A 19,664-nucleotide genomic window follows, 5' to 3' on the forward strand; every position below is an offset into this window, starting at 1 on the left:
CGAAAGGACTACGCAAACTAGAAAACAAATATCAATTCCATTATAATATGTAAACGCACGGTTTTGTGAAATGATAACAAATATCAACTAGCATTTTGTTAAATGATAAAAATATTCATCTAAAAATAATAATAAAAATCACCGATACATTATAAACGTTCGATACAAGGATAAAATTAATCTGCGCATATGTCAGTTAGAATTTGTGCCACATCGGGGTGGTCAACGGTACACGTTAGATTTTTTGTTGGTTTAGCCTTCAAGCGGGGTTATGGTTGTTGGGGTTGTGGGGATTATGGTCTCGGTTTCTCATCTTTTTCTCATTCGGTCGATTGCAATCCTTGCATTCTCGTTTGATATTGTGTATTCTCCAGTCTAGGAATAGTTGATCAGGAAGATGACCCACCTTGGTAGAACAAAGATCTCGAAGGTGTTTGCGTCACAAATGATGAATGAGCATAACTATGTTGAGATGACCTATACATCGTTGTCGGCGTTTTCGGGAAAGAAAATGGCCCGAGCATGTAAAACATCGGCGATGGGTGTCCAAGAGTCCAACCTGACATAGGACTAGAAGTAGAAAAATGTGGTACAACATATGGTGCTTGTGTGAAAATGATAGGGTTATTGTAACAGCCCGATTTTTTAGTGGTGTCAAAAACAGTGGTTTGAGGCCACCAAATTCAATGAGTAAGCTCATAAATGAGTCAAATATGGTTTTAAAAATATTTTTGAATTAGTAATTTAAGTTTTATAATGATTTATTAGGTTCGAGTGGTAAAACCCTAGGTCAAGTGGTTTTAGAAAGTGAGGTATCAGAACCTCGTTTCTATAAAATGAGCCCTAAATATTTTTATAAATATTTACAGAGTGTCATGAATGTGGTATTAAAGTTTCGTTGAAAAATTTTAACGTTTCAATAGTTAATTAATTAAAAAGGACTAAACTGAAAAAGGTATAAAACTTGTTAATTATAATATTTAAATTATTAAATGGCTTTGTTAATAAATGAGGGAGGACTTAAGAAACAATTATACCAAAATTAAAAAGATGAGGTGGCATATTAAGGAAAAATAATAAAATAAAATGATTCAATGGCAAAATTGTAATTTACTTGAAATAAAAAACAAACAAATTGAATTTAAAGGTTTTCTAGAAATTTTTTCTTCAATTTTTGACCAAAACAGCCATATGAGAGAGAGTTTAAGCTGGTCCTTCAATTTTTGCTTCATGTGAGTTCAATTCTTACCTGTTTCTTGTAATTTTTATGTTTTTGAGATTGTTACAATTAGGTCCAACTAAACCGTACCTTCGTTTTTTATTTTATTAAAAATTTTGGAAGTTTCCATTGATAAATATTACATTTTTTATGAATAACATGGATTTAGAGCTTTGATTGTGTTGTATGATGATTTTATAAAGTGATTTTGTTAAATATTGATTTTAGGATTAAATTGTGAAAAGGTTAAAATATTAGGGTTTGATAGTAAATTTTGGGTTTATTAGAGGCTGTATTAAGGCCTAGAATATTTGGATAGATTATTTATTGAGAAAATTAGTTTATTTGATAGATTAACTAATTAAGGGATTAAATTGTAAAATTGCAAAAGTTTGGGGTAATTGCATAAATTCAAAAAATAAAAGGGTATTAATTGTAAAATGAATTGGAAATGAAATATATGCTAATAAATGAATATTTGGATAGATTAGTGATTGAGGAAATTAGTTAATTTGATAGATTAACTAATTAAAGGATTAAATTGCCAAAATTGCAAAAGTTTGGGGTAATTGTGTAAATTCAAAAATAAAAGGGTATTAATTGTATAATGAATTAGAAATGAAATATATGCTAATAAATGAGTAATTTTTATATTCTAGATCAAGATCCCGTAGATACTCGTGAAAAAGGAAAAATAACGAAATAGTCCCTGAACTTCTGTAATTATTACAATTCAGTCCAGGTAAGTTCGTACGGTTAAAATTTAATATTTTATATAAATTTATGAATGGAATTATGCATTTATTCTATTGTTAGAAATGAATTGTTGTTGGAATTATAATATTAAATTAGATATTCGGTTTGAATTGAACGCAGGATTTGAGTGCATTCGTAATTTGGTGTACGATGGTATTGGAGGGAGATATCGGCATTTTACCCAAGTAAATCGAGGTTCAACATTTGTTGCGAACTTTCGTGTTTTACTTTCTGTTTGGCCTAATTGGGTGGATCAGCTCTTACGAGCTTCTGTTCAGCTTTCGAGCTTCTAATAACGATATACTCTTATCCGTAAGTCATTCCTCAAATGGAGAAATCTCAGTAAGGTGATTTATTTATTAAATTTGAAACATGTGTTATTTATTTTTGTATTTATTTGAATACATATGTATTTATTGATTGAAGTGTAAATGAAAGGGAATTGTTATGGATGATTTTTAATACCTAAATCAATTATAGTTAGTTCGATAAGATTTTTGTTTAACCCGTCAAACTTACTAAGCTTCATTAAGCTTATTTGTATTGTTTAATGTCTTTGTAGATTTTCAAAAAGTTGGACGATCGGATCAGCACTCAAGTCACACTATCTAGCTTATCTCGATCGTTTTTGAAACATTAAATACGGTTTATATGGCATGTATAGGCTTTTGTGCGGTCTTGGTTAAACTTTAATATATGTAAATATTATAAAGAATATTTTTTTTATATAACCAACATACATGTGAACTTTGGTAACTTGGTTAGATAGATTAATTAGGTAAGGTTGGAAACTTGGTTGACATGTTTTTAAGTTGTCATTTGAGGTGCCTAAGGGTATATTAGTTGTATGTGGTGATAATACATGTTTAAGACTTAATTTTAGCTTGTGTTGAATGCCTTGTTATGGCTTGTTCATGTGCATTTTGTTGAGGCTAAGTTGATGTCAATTTGGGTGAGAAATGTGGCCTAGAAAATAACTTAATTTCGTCCACACGGGTAGAGACACGGGCGTATGTCTCAGCCATGTGTGACGTACATCCAAATGACACGGTCGTTTGTCCCCTATATCTTCTTAAGAATGCAAGTCAGTATGCTCACACGGCCTAGCACACGGGCGTGTGACTTGGCTGTGTGACCCAAGTCAGAGAGTTACACAAGCACGGACATGGGTTGAGGCACGATCGTGTGTCCCTATTTTGAATGCCTACACGGCCTGAGATACGGACGTGTCTTCTGACCGTGTGAGTCATATGGCCTGGCTACACGACCGTGTGACCCCTACAGTGTTAAAAAATTTTAAATATTTCTAAAAAATTCTCTGAGTTTCTGATTTAGTCCCAACTTGTTTCTAATATGTATTTCGGGCCTTGAGGGATCGTTTAAGGGACAATATATATGATTTTGATTGGTTTTATTATGAATATTGATATGTAATGAAACGTTTAAAATTTCTACCTGATTGATCCGTAAATCTTGATAATGCTCTGTAACCCTGTTCTGGCGACGGATACGGGTTAAAGGTGTTACAGTTATAATACACATTAGAATAAGACGATACATACTGAATGGGGGGTGAGAATTGGTGCTAAGGTCGTCAGTGCCAGTTTTTGCGTGGGTGCTGATGATGGACCCACATTGCCAGCCTTTGAATTTAAAGGGGGTTGTCGTGGCCTACTCGTATGGGGTTGCCGACGCCTTGCCTCTTCCTCGTACAAATATGGTTTGCCATGGATATTAAACTATGGCATGTACTCCGGATTGCATGTTAAATTCGGAACGATAATAGGTTCCCAAGTAGGTAAAAAATCATATTGATTATTCTACATGTTGATATGTTGGGAGTGGAATGTTAGCCAATTCTCATTTAGTCACCGCAAGTTGATAGGATGCAGATTATCAAGGTCTTGAGGTGCCACGATAATCGACTGTCAGAATCCGAACTGTCGCAACACTTTATCTGTCTTGTGCATTTTGACGGTAGCGTACACTACCAATGAGACCTTCGCATGCCAGGCGTTGGGATTTACAAAGAATTCCTCGGGGATTATTGTCGGATTCTTGTATGGTGTCTATTCAAACTATATTAACGTGATAAAAACATTAGTTGTATATTAACACTACTAAATACAAAATCGACTACTTTATTTATATAGTTCAAAATTAAATAAATACATACCTCCGTTTTCGATCGTTGGTCTAATAGAAACCGTATATCTTGAAGCTTAATAGGTAATCCCACGTGACTCGACGCATGGTTCCACCTATTTAAATAACTTCTTAGCATAATAATTTTAATTTAAATAAATTTATTCATGGTAATATCTATTGAATTTTACCTTGTTACGAGTGGGAATGTATACGGGTAGTTCGCTCGAGGACGTAAAAATGGAAACTAAAACCAAGCCCATGATTGTAGTAGTAAAAGGCAGCCACCAATTTTGATTTTTCCTGGTTGCGTTGCCCGACACATCTCTTGGTATAATGTCGCCAACACGGTGAACCTCTAACTGAGTTCGCTCGCTCCTTTAAAATAAAAAAGTTTCAGCAATCACTTTAGATGGATGAGATTTAGTGACTTATCCGGCATCAGGATGCCTCCGATGATCTAAAGGATGCACGTCCAAGCATATCTTTCTCTTTGGACTTTAGTCGAATCCTCAACGATCCCCACGAAATTTTTTCGTATCCAAGCCATTTCGATTCGACCTCCGTAAATCATCTCCGAAGTTGCACCAAAATATCACCGCATACGGCTCCCCAATCAGCAGATTGAATAGATGTGACAGCTCGATTTCGACCCTAATCGGACATAGTGGTTTTGGGACCACAAATCTGAGTCAAAAAATATTTTAATATTACTTTGGGAGTTTACTATGTGTGAATTTGATTGTGTGAAATTTTCGTGTTTAAATTTTGTTGTTTGAGTAATCGATTAAATAAAAGGACTTAATCGCGTAAAAATAAAAATTTAGGGTTAAAGCTAAAAGTATCTATTTGTTGTTGTCTTTTATTTGGAAGGTTTAAACATGCAATTAGACCACTAAATAGTTAGTGGATGGCTAAGGACAAAACTAACCTATTTATATATATAAGTTATATTTATTTAAATAAGGCTAAATTAGTAATTAATAAATATTATAATATAAGATAGTTAAAAGCATAAAACATTAGATTATTATCATCTTTCTTAGCCGAAACCAAGAAGGAAGAAAGCCATTAAAGCTTAGTCAAGTTTCGGCCATATTCAAGCTTAAATTCAAGGTTCGTTTTTGTTCGGTTTTCGATAATTTTTACGTTTTTGAGATCGTTGCTTCGAATACTTTAAAACCCATGCCTTAATTTTATGAATTGTTGATGATTTTGAAATGTACCATTGATGAATGCTTTGTGATAGTTGATGATGAAATATGAAAGATATGTGAAAGATTAATATGTTTTGTCTTTGAATTTTTGATGAATTTGAGTAATTAGGGTTAAATTGTAAAAATAAATTTTTGAGGGGTTAAAATGTGAAATAAATGAAATGTGTGGGCTTGTAAAGATACTAGGAATATTCGGCCCTAAAGGAGTGTAGTCAAATTTTGTGTATTTTGTGTTTTGAGCAAAAAGGACTAAATTGAAACAAATGTAAAATGTTAGGGGCAAAATGGTAATTTTCCCTTTTATGTATCTTTGGATTTAATTGAATATTTTGATGAATAAAAAGGTTAAATTTGAATATGTTTAGATCGAGAAACGAAGAAAACGGATTTGGATCGGGGAAAAACGAAAGTAGTTGAATAGTCGATCGTGTCCGTTGATATCCGAGGTAAGTTTATTAGCTATTTAATTTTATTAAATCAGTTTATATTACATGTATGAATATCTAATGTATTTATGTTGAGTTAAAATTAAAAGTATATAAATCGAATGAGAAGTCTCAAAATTATGTATATATATGTGTTAGGTTCGAATGAGTATGAATATACAAATATATATACATCAATGTCTTTGTAAATAATTTAGGTATGGAACTATAGGCATGTGATGTATTCAACATAGGTATGTATATATGTCAATAAAGTTTTAATTTAGTTAATGTTAATTGTTTTATATGTTTACATGATGTTCGAATAGATATATATAAAGATATATGTATATATATGTATCAAATATTTGTATAAGTTGGATTGAATAAGCATATATATATATGAATAAATAACTATATTGAGTATAGGTATGAAATTATATTTATATATATGTGTGTTAATTTCGAATATGTATGTGTCTAATGTATAAAAGTACAAGTTATTGTTTTACTATAAGCATAGAGTAATATATATTTGTTAGATTCAAATATGTATATATGTACATGTATAAGATCTTGTATTGAAAAGGTATATGAAATTATATAGGTATATATGGAATTCAAATGTTAAAAGTACATAGTATATTATATGTTAAATCTTATGATATTAGTAGTGGAATCTAAAGTATGAGGTTATATATATATATATATATATATATATAAATGTGTTTCGTTGAATTATTGAATTATTTAAGTTAGATTTGATGATTGGGATTTATATATATCCATGTGTTTTAAAGATATAAGTTATGAATATTGAGCTGAATTTTATGTGGATTTTATATACAAATATGAGATACAACTTCGTGAATTGAGATTCTTTTGTTAAAGCTCAGTATCAATCGGATTTATTGCCGTGAAATTATTCGACTATACGTCTAGCGTGCTAAGTGCTTGTGATCTGAATCAAAGTTATAAACCTAGCAGTGCTAAGTGCTTATGATCTGAATCAAAGCTATAAGCCTAGCGAAGCTAAGTGCTTGAGTGAATCTGTTAAATTAAGTGATTATATGCATTTGATATATATATATTTATATATATATATATGATTTTGGTTATATGTAATGGATAAGTATATGAACATTTATTTATATGTATTTGATGAGCATATAAATGTTTGGATCTATGTGTTTAGTGAATAGGCACATATATTGGTTGTTATGAAAATTGTTGAATATACATGTATGCATTCGCACATGTGGATTAAAAGTATAAATGTGCATTTGGTTCATGTAGTTGATAAGTAAAAATATAAGCTTTTGACTTATGTATTTGAAAGATCATAGATATGCATTCGATGAAATGCAAATGATAAGTATATTAGAAATTAGTATATGCAATTAATGATTATGTCGTAATTTGATTATAAGCATATAATGTTTATACATATGTTCGTTTATATGTATTTTAGATATGCTATAAACTTACTAAGCTATAAAAGCTTACTTTGATTGTTTTTGTCCATTTGTTTTATAGTTAAAACCAAGTCTGCAGACTCGGGATCGTTAGCGAAGATCATCACTCTATCTACTATCTCGGTATTAAAACGTTTAAATTTTAACTTATGTCATGTATAGGCTAAATAAAATTTTGGGAGTCGTACTTTAATGTACTGTATATATATAATTAACAGCCATATGAAACTAGCTTATTTTTCTTACGGTTTAACTGAACTGAAATGTTATGTTTTGTTATAAAAGGTTAAAGTAAAATTTATAATTATACTTACTTCATATTTGACTAATTTAATATAAATGTAAAATTCTTGAATTCTATTGAATGTCTGCGTTAAGTTGCGTTTTATCTGGTAACGCTTTGTAACCCTAATTTATCGACGTATACGGGTTAGGAGTGTTACAATAGACCCGGTGACTACCGACTCGTCTACAGGTAACCATAACTCTAAATGCACGTCCTCTAGAGTGATAGTACACTCGCCGCGTGGAAAATGGAATGTGTACATCTAGGGTCTCCAACTCTCCACCAATGCGTTTATGAGTTTCGGGTCCAATTTACACCCTCGGCCTACAAGGGCCACGTGCCAAAAATTGACTTCCTTCAAGTATGGTTCAATCAACGGTGATGGAGGACCGAGTAGATTATGAATATGGCATTGTAAAATTTGATCTTCCGCCTATTTACGTCAAAATAATAAAAAAATATTAAATTAATATATAATAATTAAATAAAAAATTAAACACGATTAAAATTTATTTTACCATTTGCAATTGATTGACGGAGATGTGCTTCTTATTAAGATGGATTAGAGACCCGGCCATTGCTAAATTATATAGAACACAAAAAAAAATTTAATAAAAAAATATTTCTTGAAAATATTAATAAAAAATAGAATTTAGATAGAAATAGAATTTTAGTAAAAAAAAAAAAAAGAGAGAGTTTGAGAGATTTTTGAGAGTGGATTGAGAAATTTGAGAGATTTTTGAGAGAAATGTGAGAAATTAGTAGGTGGGGGTTTTTATAGTTTTTTTTTTTTTACCGTTGGGAGGGGGGCAACGACTATTTAAAATAGTCATCGGAAGTGACCTTTGGGGAGAACGCGCTGAGCTGGAAGCGTTTTACTGATCAGAGGGGAAACATGCTTCCAGCTGGAAGCTTTTATAGAAAATAGCCCATTCCCATAAATTTTCAAAAAAATCGACCTATTTATATGATTTAAAAAAAAAAGGGCTTAATTTTGTAATTTAATCACTTTTTAGATGACTGTTTAAGTAGTAGTAATGAAAACTGTCTCTTTCAGTAGCTCCAAAGAAGGCATTACCATCAATCACCATTGTAGTTAGCTGGAATGGAACCATCCCTTTGTCCTCTTTCTCCATTTTGATTAATAGTAACCATAGTTATTTATTTTCCTAATATATTTTATTTAAGAAAAAAACACAGTTTTTGGACAACATTTTCAACGAGTTCTATTTGAATTTAGAATTACACTGTCTCATATTCAGACATCATCTGTTTGGAAGTGATACTATGCAAGAAAATTTGAGAATTTAGGGTTAAATAAACCATGGGTTTTTGATTTAAGAAAAAGGCAACAAACTGAAAGGTAGAATGGACGGAGATAGGAGCAGTGATGAATATGACAAAATATCTCCTTTTGCATTTTCTCATTGGTATGTTTTGGTGAGAAAAAAAAATTAAAATGCAGGTTAAAATATGTTGGTAGTTTTGATTTAAAAATCATCCTTACTATTTTTCATTCTTAGTTAAGTTGATGGATAAAATAAATATGTAATTTTAAATATCTTAAATTTTGTAAAAAGGATGGAGGCTGGCATTATAGTTTGACCTAATTTTAAAAAGACTTTAATTTGCGATGATTTATTTTTTTCCCTTCATCTCCGTTTTTATTTTTATTTTTACTCAATTAAACAAATCTGAATAAACCCTCCTAAGTTCAGCTAAATGAGGTAATCAAGTATAACAAAGTGAAGTTACATAACAATGAAAAAGAAAATATCCTCATCTTTGTTGTCTGCATGGCATCTAAATCTCGACCACAAAAAATGAAAAAACAAAAATTCCGTTGGGACACGCGTCAATTCTTGTGGCGAGAAGCATGAAAAGTTCGTAGACTTGAAATGATACTTCCAAACTCCCTGCCTTTATATCAACTTCAGGACCTTCTCTCCCTTCACTACCATACCTCCCCGTCTCACACCTTAACTCCTCAACTCCCACACGTTTACGAGTTAATTTGGTAGCAGCATGGCTGGTTCAAGTGCCATGCTTGTGCAGCTCACTCTGATGCTTGCTTTACTCTCATGTTCAATGGCTCAAAGTCCATCGGCATCACCCACAATGTCACCAAGTTCAAGCACCACCCCCTCTCCCGTTGCCACTCCACCACCAACCACCATGACCCCTCCCCCAGCCATGACTCCAATGTCAGCACCCGCACCGTCAATCCCCATGGCTCCTACCCCTTCAACTACTCCAATGGCCCCAACCCCATCCTCTGTCCCAGAGGCACCAACCCCATCAATGAACAGTTCACCACCGGCACCTCCACCTATGACGCCTCCATCTATGACGCCTAATTCAGAACCTACAGCTCCAGCTCCACCTCCAGTCATGACCCCTGGGGCGGGCCCACCAGGTTCCGCTGCTTCTACACGTGAATACACCATGTCCTTGTTAGCATTGCTTGGAGGAGTTGCACTCTTTGTTTAGGACACTTCTTTTTTGGGTTTCGTTTACTTTGATGTAGATTAAGCTATTTATTTGTGTATTCTTTTTTCCTTGTTCCATTTTCTCTCTCTTCTCGTCGATTCTTGGAGCTGATGCTTTTGTGATTTGTGAGGGCTCTTTTGTAGCATTTTTACTTTAGCTTAATAAAGAGAGACTTTGTGATTCTTGTTTGTGTTACTGTAATCTTTAGTCCAATTATTTTCTTCTTTTTTTGCCTTCTTTAGAATTAAATCATGTTAGACTAATTATTTTGCTGAAAAAAATGGAGAAAATAATACTAGAAAATAGTGAAAAAAGGCTGGTTACTTTTAAGGACATTCCTTACTCTGATATTAACACACACGCACCAAAAAGCTTACAACTGGGATTATTAGTCCTAATGGACTATGGCTTTATTATTAATAAATAATACATTAGTTTACAAAATTTCAATTAGTCTAATCAATATGGAAGTACTTATATTGAATTATAAGAATTTAATCCTCTAAATATGGAAAAAATTAAATATACTCAATGTTGGACATATACATGTATACCCAACACTACCGGAGTCCGAACAACATGGCTAGAAGTAAGATGAGTGTGGTTGGTAGAAGTGTGGATAGAAAGATGGAATAGGTGCAAACAATTGGTGGTGGTGGTGAATGGGTGATGCCGATAAATATTGTCAGAGAAAAAGTTAGGTGGTAGCTGTTGTAGACTTTGGGTGGATGATGGAAGAGTAATTAACTTTTGGGGATAAAAATGAGAGTTGCCCTTGCCTTTGGGTTCTCTTTTGGACGGAGACCGGGTAATATTAAACACGATTTAAAGAACGAAAAAGAAAAATTAACATGTATGCATGGATACCTCAAAAGCTATATACAAATTATTATTAATGAATCAAATTTTATATAAATATAAAATACTTCAAATATGATGATTATATGACAGTACATTAATGATATTGGGTGCATGAGTTGGTAGGTCGAAAGAGAGGTGACTTGGGATAGAATGGGAGGGATGTATGATTGGCTGTTGTGGGCCTAAAACTCAAAAGACAAAACAATTGCTAGCATGAAAGGGACGTGCACATGGGGTGCTTGCCTTGCCCTCACCGACAAATACATATTCTTATAGTCTTATAACCTATGTAAACTTCAGATTAATTGGAATTAACTATCATGATAACAGCATTGGATACCTATTAAAGATGTAACTGTAACATTTAATAAAGAAGCATTGCACTAAAAACATCTTTATCTTATCCTCCTTTTCTTGATGAATAGTGAACACGATCTGTTCCAGTTAAAGCTAGACAGACTCAGTCTGGGTTCTTTCCCGTGAGTCCACTTGTTTATTGGAACCATTATCCCTCTACACTTGCTAAGAATACAAAAATTCACGGACTTACCAGAACCATGAAGAAGAAGCAGTACTCATTCTTCCGTGGTCTTTGCCTCTTCGGGGAATCCTGTTTGAGGAAAACAAGATCATTTACGCATAATTTAACTAAGAATAGAAGGTTGTACGATTGGATGTATATATTCATTAGTTTGCACTGTTTCTTGAAAGAAACAAGAATTTTTCTAAATTAAAAAAAAAAAAAAAACCCTGCAATTTGGATAAAAATAATCAAACCAACAATGTAGAGTTTTCATGGAAGTTATAACAAAGAATTGCATCAAGGGGAAAAAAAAGGATGTCATTGAAAGATTACAATACGCAAAAATGAGTGAATTCCTCTGGATATTAGTTTAAGTAGCTCTATCATCTGTTTGGTGTAATCATCTCTATTGTTTAATCAGCTCATTAAGTTGGTCATCGACGGATTTGATTTACTTTGGTATCCTTCTCCTTTGGCTCACATGTCATGATGGTTAACACCACTTCTGCATTATCAGGTTGGAGCACCTTGCCAGAACTTAAAATCCTGTTCCAGTCGGAAATGTTATCGAATAAGAACTTTGGTATAACACTTGAATGGTTTTTGGTTTACTTATCATACTTTGTCATCATCTATTTCTCCTTTGTTTCCTTCGGCAATAGAAGCATTCCGAACATGGAGATTTAATTTTACTAGAATAACTAGCTTGGAGCTTGCTTGGGGATATTTTCAGGTCTTCCATGAGAATCTGACGAAGCTTCAGATTCTCCTCCATAAGCTCCTCGATGATTCGTTGATGTTTCAGCACCTAAATGGAAATATAAGTTTCAGTACAAATGTAACGCAATCCTAATAAAATGAGAAGAATTAAATGTATCTCGAGAACCTTGCAGCATTCATCATGAATAAATCTTTTTGACACAAATTTTAAATATAGCAACCAATAAATTCCGATATTAAGAAAGTTTTACATCTAATTACAATTGCTTTCGGCCAATATTTATGTGTTCTCCCACTAAATAATCAATAATCATCTTAGCAAAAACACCAGCAAACAAAATGGCATCAGATTGGGGTGATAAAATAAATAAGGAGTATTACCAGTTGAAGTAAGTTGTTTTCAGAGCGCAACCGTCCAGCCTACAAAACAACCAAACCCAAGTGAATTATTTCTGCCGCTTACTGCTATCACCAGTGACCAAAATAAGAGCAAAAAAATAACTGCTTGTTGCACGTTAAAGCATGTTCCTTTTGAAATCTTAACATACCCAACTACTGTTCCAATTGCTGGAGTGAAATGATGTTTCTCTCCCATTAAGTGTATAAAATGAACTGATCTCACCTCAAGCCTTATATTGCACAAATTTAGCCTACAGGCATCCCATAATATTTTAAAAATTGACATTCCACATACAAACTCAATGCTGGAATGCCGATAAGAGATAGAAAAACTCTCAAGCAATGAATTACAAAGCCAAATGCACAAGCATATAGGCATCATTGCATACCAGTTCACTTAGGTTAGTCTCATCTTCCTTCAACAATGGATTTTGCAAAAAGCTATTAAGAACTTTTTCTGTTCGAGTCCCGAATGATGTTTCATTTGGAGATTCTGATGAAAGTTTTTGATAAGCTGAACCTCTGCTTGTATTTCCAGGTCCAGGCAAGCCTTGAGATGTAGTATCTGGTAGATTTGGCAGCAACTGCTTCAATTTTCCATGCGGGCCTTGAATAGAGGGTTCATTTGTTGTGGTCAAACCACTTTGAAAGGATGCAGGAAAAGCACCTTCATTGAAGGGCAAGTTGGAAGATATTCCAAACTTGTTCATCAATTTAGTCATCGTTTGCTAGAAGTTTCAGATAAAAACTTAGTTACAAATAATGCAAAAAAAAAAGAAGAAAAAATATGGATATTATATAAGAAATTATACGCACCATAACACAACATTGAATTTGATTCACCACCCCAGGCTTCACAGCAAGTCCTGCAATATAAACATTTCTTTTCAGTCAAAAAAGATGTAATTTATTTTCATTCATATGATATACTGTGAGTTTGCGACATGAAGATAAAGATATCAATGTCCGTTAAGGCATAAAGATAAAAGTAAAGCACATTTTGACGATGATGCCCCTTATGCAGATGCTTTAAATTCAAATGAAGAGGAAAGACCGAACGAATTTTCATGTTGCTACAAAAGACATGTCTGAGGTTGCTAAAATCCCCACCACAATCAGCTATTTTGCAACAATCATATGAGCAAGTAACGAAACTAAACAATCTGGTCTTGAAATTTATCTGAATCACATGCTGATGACACTAACACATTTGTACAAAGTATAAAATGTAGAAACCAACAAGGAAATCAAGAGAAAATAATCAGTAGTTTCTCTAATCTTGAAACATTTAGGCACACATATTGGTATGCAATACTTAATTGAGTAGTCGGACTCAGACTTTGCAATAAATGTATGCGACACCATACCTAATACAAGTGCATCAATACAGTAATACTTATTGAGTTAATTATTTTCAATATTATAGCATACCAATGCCAAAACCATGGCCAAGACCGACTCCACATCCGATCCCTGCTTCAACGTTCTTAGCACCCAACTTCCTTAACTAAAAACATGAGAAAGACTAGATCAGCAGATAGTGAAATATCAAACAAACAAAATCAACAACAAGAAGGAAAAAAAAAACTGAAAAATGATTCTGGAAGTTATATATTCGACTTACAGCACCATTTACATGTCTGCTAACACCAGAAAATGCATCAGTTGCTCCTCTAGTTGCACTCATAACTTCGCCCAGCATAGGTATTCGACCTGGTATATACCACAAGCATAAAATCATAATCAGAAACACCAGCCAAACTTATGTCAGCTAACAATAACATAGTGCATTTCATCGTAGAAGATGATCATCAATCATAAAGGTTTTTCCCTACTCCATTCATTTCTCGTTCCAAACACTAGCCATTACCCAATTTGTTCAACACAATAAATGAAGAGGAAGTGATAGAAAAACTGATACATACAGAGTTTCTTATGAAGCAAATTGGGATAAACACAATCATTCTTGGGACTAAACAAACCACCCCAGTGCATCACCACAATTCAAGGATTTAGATTTTTTTTTTTTTTGCATAAAAAATGTACTAGAAAAGAAATGAATGAGCAGTACCGAGGTTTATAGGTCGACCCACGCCTATACCAATACCGCAACCAATGCCAAAGCCAGTAAATACTTGACCCACTTTCAAAACAAATGGATTCTCCAATCTGATTCCTTCAAAGCCCTTTCTTTGATTGGTTGCTACCACCACTCTAGTGTCACTGTTTTTGATATTACTCTCCATTACTAATCTTTAGAAACTCTCTCTTTCTCTTCTTCTTGCAAAGTCCCAAAGAAAACTGAGTCTCATATGGGGAATTTTGACATGTTCATTTTTTGTTTGAAGAAGCAAAGGAATCTGTCTCCTTCACTTCTTCCCGTCTCTCTGCAACTAAAACATAGGCAATGAGGGTAGATATCTTCTAAATTGTCTGTTTCTTTGAGTTAATGGGTGGAGTGGATTTTTGTCTTTCGATTAGATTTGGGCTAAAAGGCCCGTAGTGATGAATTGTGGGCCTGCTTTTAAACTCTTGATCCAACTGTGATCAAACTTCGACTCAATTAAGAAATTAGTATTTTATCATTTTATATAAAATTAATAAAAATAAAGTACAGTGTCACGTTAAATTATGATTTATTAACCGATTGTTGACCTTCTTCAAAAGTAGCCTGAAACTTTAATACAGATTAAGAAAATGTAAACCAAAAAACACTCTAATTTCGTGAACTTTGAAAGCGTGCACGCGCGAGTCATTTGTTACACAAAGGATTATATGTTAAAAAATATTTAATTAATATTAAAACTTTATTTATCTGCAAAATACTCATAAAATATCATTCTATATCTAAAAGAAAGGTGACCTTCCTTGCCACACTCCCAACTCTCTCTCTTTTTCTTTTATTGCATTTTATCAAAATGGTTCAATTTCAGCTTTGGTCCTTTTAATATCTTTAAATTTAAGATTTAATTTTTAATATAAATTGGTCTCTATATTTTTATAATGTTATTAATTAGTCTCGTAGTTAATATTGCCAACTTTTCCATTAAAACATTACGTGAATGTTCTAAGAGTCTTAGAGATTAACATGTGGTTTTCTGTTCTTTTGAACTTATCCTTTCTTTTGCAATTGCATAAAACAAATTAAATTTCAATTATGCTTAATTTTGAGATTTAATTGCTACACATTAATTTCTAATGTAATTTGGTTATTGTATTTTTATAATGTTATTAATTAGTTCGAATAGGTAATATTATTAATTTTTATTAAAATATCACATGCCCTAGGAGTTTTAGAAACGTATATATAGCTCTTTTTTTTTAATATTATAAGATAATGATCAAATTTTAGTTTTAACCTTATACTACATTGAAACTTGGGATTTAATCTATATATTTTATTTTTGACATAAATTGATATTTATACTTTTATAATGCTATTAGTTAATCTAAATATTTAATATTGTTAAATATTTTTAATATTATAAGGTGTTTTTTAATAAAAGAATAATTATTTTTAAGTAACTCAATTAAAACTATTTAAAAATTAATTTAATTAAAGTTAAATTAAAATAAAAAGAGTGTATAATAATATTTATACATCTTTAAAAATTGATGACGTGATTTGTAAGATAATTCTAAATAAAATATTCAATGTAATTTTTAAACTATTTTAAATAAAAAAATAAAAAATATTGACACTTATGAGTAGGAACAAAATCTAAATGGTTTGGATTGGTACTACTAACAACTACGTTAAAGACATTTTATTTTTGTTTGCTAAAACAAGGCCATATTTTCTTTCATTATTAATTTCGTAAAGCTATCGTGATAACAACTTCATTTAGCCACCACATTAGGACACCACTAAGGTTATCTTTTGGTTGAGATTCTGGTCCTCTCAGGTGCATCATATGTTGATGTCAACATTAACAAAGGAAGAACAAGGGTTTAATTTTGTCTCCAATCCCTGTATTCTTTAGATTTTTGAAAGTCTTCCTACTTTTAATTTTAAGTTAGTAAATTCAAATCAAACACATTAAATTTTAGAAGTTTAAACAATACAGGGAGAACAAGCTTGGCAATGCCAACAGATTTAAATGACAAATAAAAGGAGAAATTATTAGCATTTTCGATTCATGCTGATAGTTTAATGGCCCCTCTACTTGCTGGGAATTGTGACAATGATATTCACAGTGTATTTATCTTCCTGAAGAGAAGGAATAACAATGATAAGCCCACCCAACGTCGATCTAAGCCAATACGAAACATGCGCAGGTTTATTCCCATCTCCAAAACTAACTTCATTAGCCCCCAAATCATCCCATTTTGCACGGTTCAAGACTCCCATCTCTGCTTCTTTCGACATCCCTTGCTTTGAGCAGCTTTCAACTTTGATGGACTCAAACGATTCGTTCACAAACAAGGAAAATTCTCCACCCACAACACTTCCTAGGTTGCTCTCGGCTTCCTCCAGACAGGCTAATGCCATTTTCCTGCACCAGTCACTCCCTGGACTTTCAGTTTCAGCTTGGATCTGGAAAATCATGGTTTTGGCTGAGTTTTTGCTTGAATTTGAGGTGATGATGTTAGGGGAGGCACCATTGGTGTTTTTCAGACCAGGAAGGTAGAATAAAGGAAGCTTTTGTTCATCGTTCTTGTTGATAATAACCTTGTTGTGAATATCTGCCCATGTCTTAAGGAATTCTTTCATTAACAAAAGATCTGCCAGAAGAATACTGCAGCTAATCCCAATTGAATATCCACCACACTGGAAATTAGTAACCTGTAAAAAAAATTAAATTCAGGGTCACTAAAATCTCTTCAATAGACAGTTTTGTTTTTGTTTTTTGGGGGTACCTGAACATAAAAGAGTGGGGAGAACTGTGGGTTTTGCTCATCAATATCTTTCCAGAAAACAAGCTGAGCTTCAGCATCTTCCCTTTGTTTCAAATCAAGAAAATCCGACAGATTCATCTGAATCCTTGCCTCAATGAGTCTAATGCCGCAGTCATTGGAAACAATCTCCAATTCTCCATCGTTTCGTTCCCCTTTCCGAAGACGACCAGAAATCATTGGTTGCTCATGTAAAGCTCTCCCAAGTGTTTCCTTGATCCACCCAGCCAGTAACCAACCAGAGTCTTCTTCTTTCTCCTTCATATAATACTGGACCACGTTCAAACACCTTTGGAAAATCCCGGGTCCTACAAGCTCCCCTGCCAATACTTGTCGAGTCTGTCGTGGTTCAGTTATCCTCATCGGAGTCACTGTCTGAATAGCTTCAATGGATAGTTTAGGGAGAAAGGTAACGGTGTGGTTGGCCATCTTTGGGGTGTTCAGCTGAACTCTTTCAACTGAACGGGTGTCTAATTCCCTTGGTTATATACAGATAGAAACACGTCCACCTCAAAAATGTGTTTGATGAAAAGAAATTAGCTGGTTTTTAAAAGTACAAAAATGTCATAGCTGTGCTTGATTAAAACCAACCATTATGGTTTAGTAGTTTAATTGATCCCAAAAAGGAATGCGCAGATGGTTAAACTTTGGGTGTTGAATGAGAGGGTGAAATCATAGATGAGGAACGACCGCAAGGAAGGAATTACCGGACAATAAAATGGGGCGGCATTTGAAATAGATATTAAGTGATGGATGGGGTTGGTGGCTTCATTTACTGAGTGTGGGAAAGTGGATCTTAAAAACACCCAACGCCCAGATCTCCTTAATTAATTAGATAGCATGTAAACATCACTCTCGTCTAAGTGTAAGCACCAGCTGGCTCTATTTGTTCCGCTACCCCTACGCAATTAATGTAGTCGCAAGGTCTCACGCTTTCATTTAGGGGTGAGCATTCGATCGAATCGAATCGAAAATTTTTGAGTTAATCGAGTTTTCGAATATCATTTTATCATCCTAACTTTATTTGAAGTTTTCTCGAATCGAGTCGAGTGAGATGAAATTCGAATCGAATCGAATATATTTGTTCGAGTTAAATTTTAAAAAATAATTTTGGGTCCTTTAACCATTGTCACCCATCGTAATAAAATTTGTCCACCTTAATCAAATTTTTTATTAACTTTCATCACCTCATAATTTATTTATTAATTTTTTATATACTGGCTAGCTTATTTGCTTGCTTAGTTGTTTCAATTATCTTCAGATTCTTGTCACTATGTAATTTGGAATTAAAAAATATATTAAATGTAAAAATATAATTTTTAATAAAAGTTATTTTAAAAATAAAATGTGAAATTGATATCAATATAAAATTTTAACACGAATATTTTATGGCATAATTAATAATTCAATTTTAATATAAATAGTTTAGTGATTTTTTTGGGATAATTTTGATTTTTTTATTTGAGAGTAAAGGGTGAGAAGTAAAAGTTTAAAGGAAAAATAAAAAGTTTTGGGGAATAAAAGTTTGAAGGAAAGTAAATAGGGGAGAGTAAAATTTTGGAGGGAAAATATTAAAAAAAAATTGGAGGGGGGAGGGTTTGGGATAGAGGTGCTCATGGGTCGGGCCGGGCCGGGCCTAGAAAAAAAATTTCAGCCCGGGTCCTAGGCCTGGACCCGGCCCAAAATATGGGCCTAGAATTTTGCCCAGGCCCGGCCCGGGAAAAAATTCATAAGCCCGGGCCCGGCCCGACCCGTTTTTTAAATAAATACCAAAAAATTATTTTAAAAATTAAAACAAAAATAAAAAAAATTATTTTAAAAATATTTTAAAATTAAAAAAAATTAAAAGTATTTTAAAAATATTTTAAAATTAAAAAAATTAAAAAAAGTATTTTAAAATTTAAAAAAATAAAAAATTTATTATATTCAGGTAAAATGGGTGGGCCCGGCCAAAAAGTGGTGCAGAGGCCTGCCCGTTTTTAATCGGGCCTCGTTTTTTTCCCAAGCCCATATTTCGGGCCTATATTTTTACCCAAACCCTCCCATATTTCGGGCGGGTCCGGCCGGGCCGCCCGGCCCATGAGCACCTCTAGTTTGGGATAGATGGGAGGTGGGATGGGAAGAGAATAAAAGTTTTAGGGGAAAAGTGAGAGGGAGTAAAAATTTTGGGGGAAAAGAAAAGATTTTGAGGGTTTTTGGGAGTAAAATTTTGAGAAAAAGTAAATGGGAGAGTAAAATTTTGGTGGGAAATG

At 33.1% G+C, this 19,664-nt stretch overlaps 3 protein-coding genes across 4 annotated transcripts; 1 reads left to right on the forward strand and 2 right to left on the reverse strand.

Annotated features, from left to right (window-relative positions):
- The first annotated feature begins 9,459 nt into the window (after nucleotides 1-9,459).
- On the forward strand, nucleotides 9,460-10,195 carry LOC128042977 (classical arabinogalactan protein 9-like). Its single transcript, XM_052634650.1, has one exon. It carries the CDS (start codon nucleotides 9,549-9,551, stop codon nucleotides 10,011-10,013), a length of 465 nt encoding a protein of 154 aa, XP_052490610.1. The 5' UTR covers nucleotides 9,460-9,548; the 3' UTR covers nucleotides 10,014-10,195.
- A 1,435-nt stretch (nucleotides 10,196-11,630) lies between these two features.
- On the reverse strand, nucleotides 11,631-14,940 carry LOC105792019 (hypothetical protein). 2 transcript variants are annotated; one of them, XM_012620379.2, is made up of 8 exons: nucleotides 14,588-14,940; nucleotides 14,141-14,229; nucleotides 13,948-14,023; nucleotides 13,333-13,382; nucleotides 12,906-13,244; nucleotides 12,499-12,537; nucleotides 12,019-12,205; nucleotides 11,631-11,943 (listed from the first exon to the last, which is right to left on the reverse strand). In XM_012620379.2, the coding sequence occupies exons 1-7, from the start codon at nucleotides 14,760-14,762 to the stop codon at nucleotides 12,026-12,028; spliced, it is 948 nt and encodes a 315-aa protein (XP_012475833.1). In that variant the 5' UTR covers nucleotides 14,763-14,940; the 3' UTR covers nucleotides 11,631-11,943; nucleotides 12,019-12,025. The 2 variants fall into 2 exon arrangements, with proteins under 2 accessions (XP_012475833.1, XP_012475832.1); XM_012620378.2 differs by having other exon boundaries at nucleotides 11,631-12,205.
- A 1,600-nt stretch (nucleotides 14,941-16,540) lies between these two features.
- On the reverse strand, nucleotides 16,541-18,108 carry LOC105792021 (taxadien-5-alpha-ol O-acetyltransferase). The gene is made up of 2 exons (XM_012620380.2): nucleotides 17,377-18,108; nucleotides 16,541-17,302 (listed from the first exon to the last, which is right to left on the reverse strand). The coding sequence occupies exons 1-2, from the start codon at nucleotides 17,839-17,841 to the stop codon at nucleotides 16,679-16,681; spliced, it is 1,089 nt and encodes a 362-aa protein (XP_012475834.1). The 5' UTR covers nucleotides 17,842-18,108; the 3' UTR covers nucleotides 16,541-16,678.
- Between the last annotated feature and the right edge of the window lie 1,556 nt (nucleotides 18,109-19,664).

This window comes from Gossypium raimondii, chromosome 8 (assembly GCF_025698545.1).
Source record: "Gossypium raimondii isolate GPD5lz chromosome 8, ASM2569854v1, whole genome shotgun sequence".
In the NCBI taxonomy this organism is placed as follows: Eukaryota; Viridiplantae; Streptophyta; class Magnoliopsida; order Malvales; family Malvaceae; genus Gossypium; species Gossypium raimondii.

Excerpts from the sequence above, each read along its gene's own strand:
- LOC105792019 (XM_012620379.2), bottom strand. The coding sequence starts at position 14,762 with ATGGAGAGTAATATCAAAAACAGTGACACTAGAGTGGTGGTAGCAACC. Across the intron at positions 14,230-14,587 it reads GGGTCGACCTATAAACCTCG|GTCGAATACCTATGCTGGGC; the intron begins GTACTGCTCATT and ends GGTATATACCAG. Across the intron at positions 13,245-13,332 it reads AAATTCAATGTTGTGTTATG|CAAACGATGACTAAATTGAT; the intron begins GTGCGTATAATT and ends TGAAACTTCTAG.
- LOC105792021 (XM_012620380.2), bottom strand. The coding sequence starts at position 17,841 with ATGGCCAACCACACCGTTACCTTTCTCCCTAAACTATCCATTGAAGCT. Across the intron at positions 17,303-17,376 it reads CCCCACTCTTTTATGTTCAG|GTTACTAATTTCCAGTGTGG; the intron begins GTACCCCCAAAA and ends TTTTTTTTACAG.
- LOC128042977 (XM_052634650.1), top strand. The coding sequence starts at position 9,549 with ATGGCTGGTTCAAGTGCCATGCTTGTGCAGCTCACTCTGATGCTTGCT.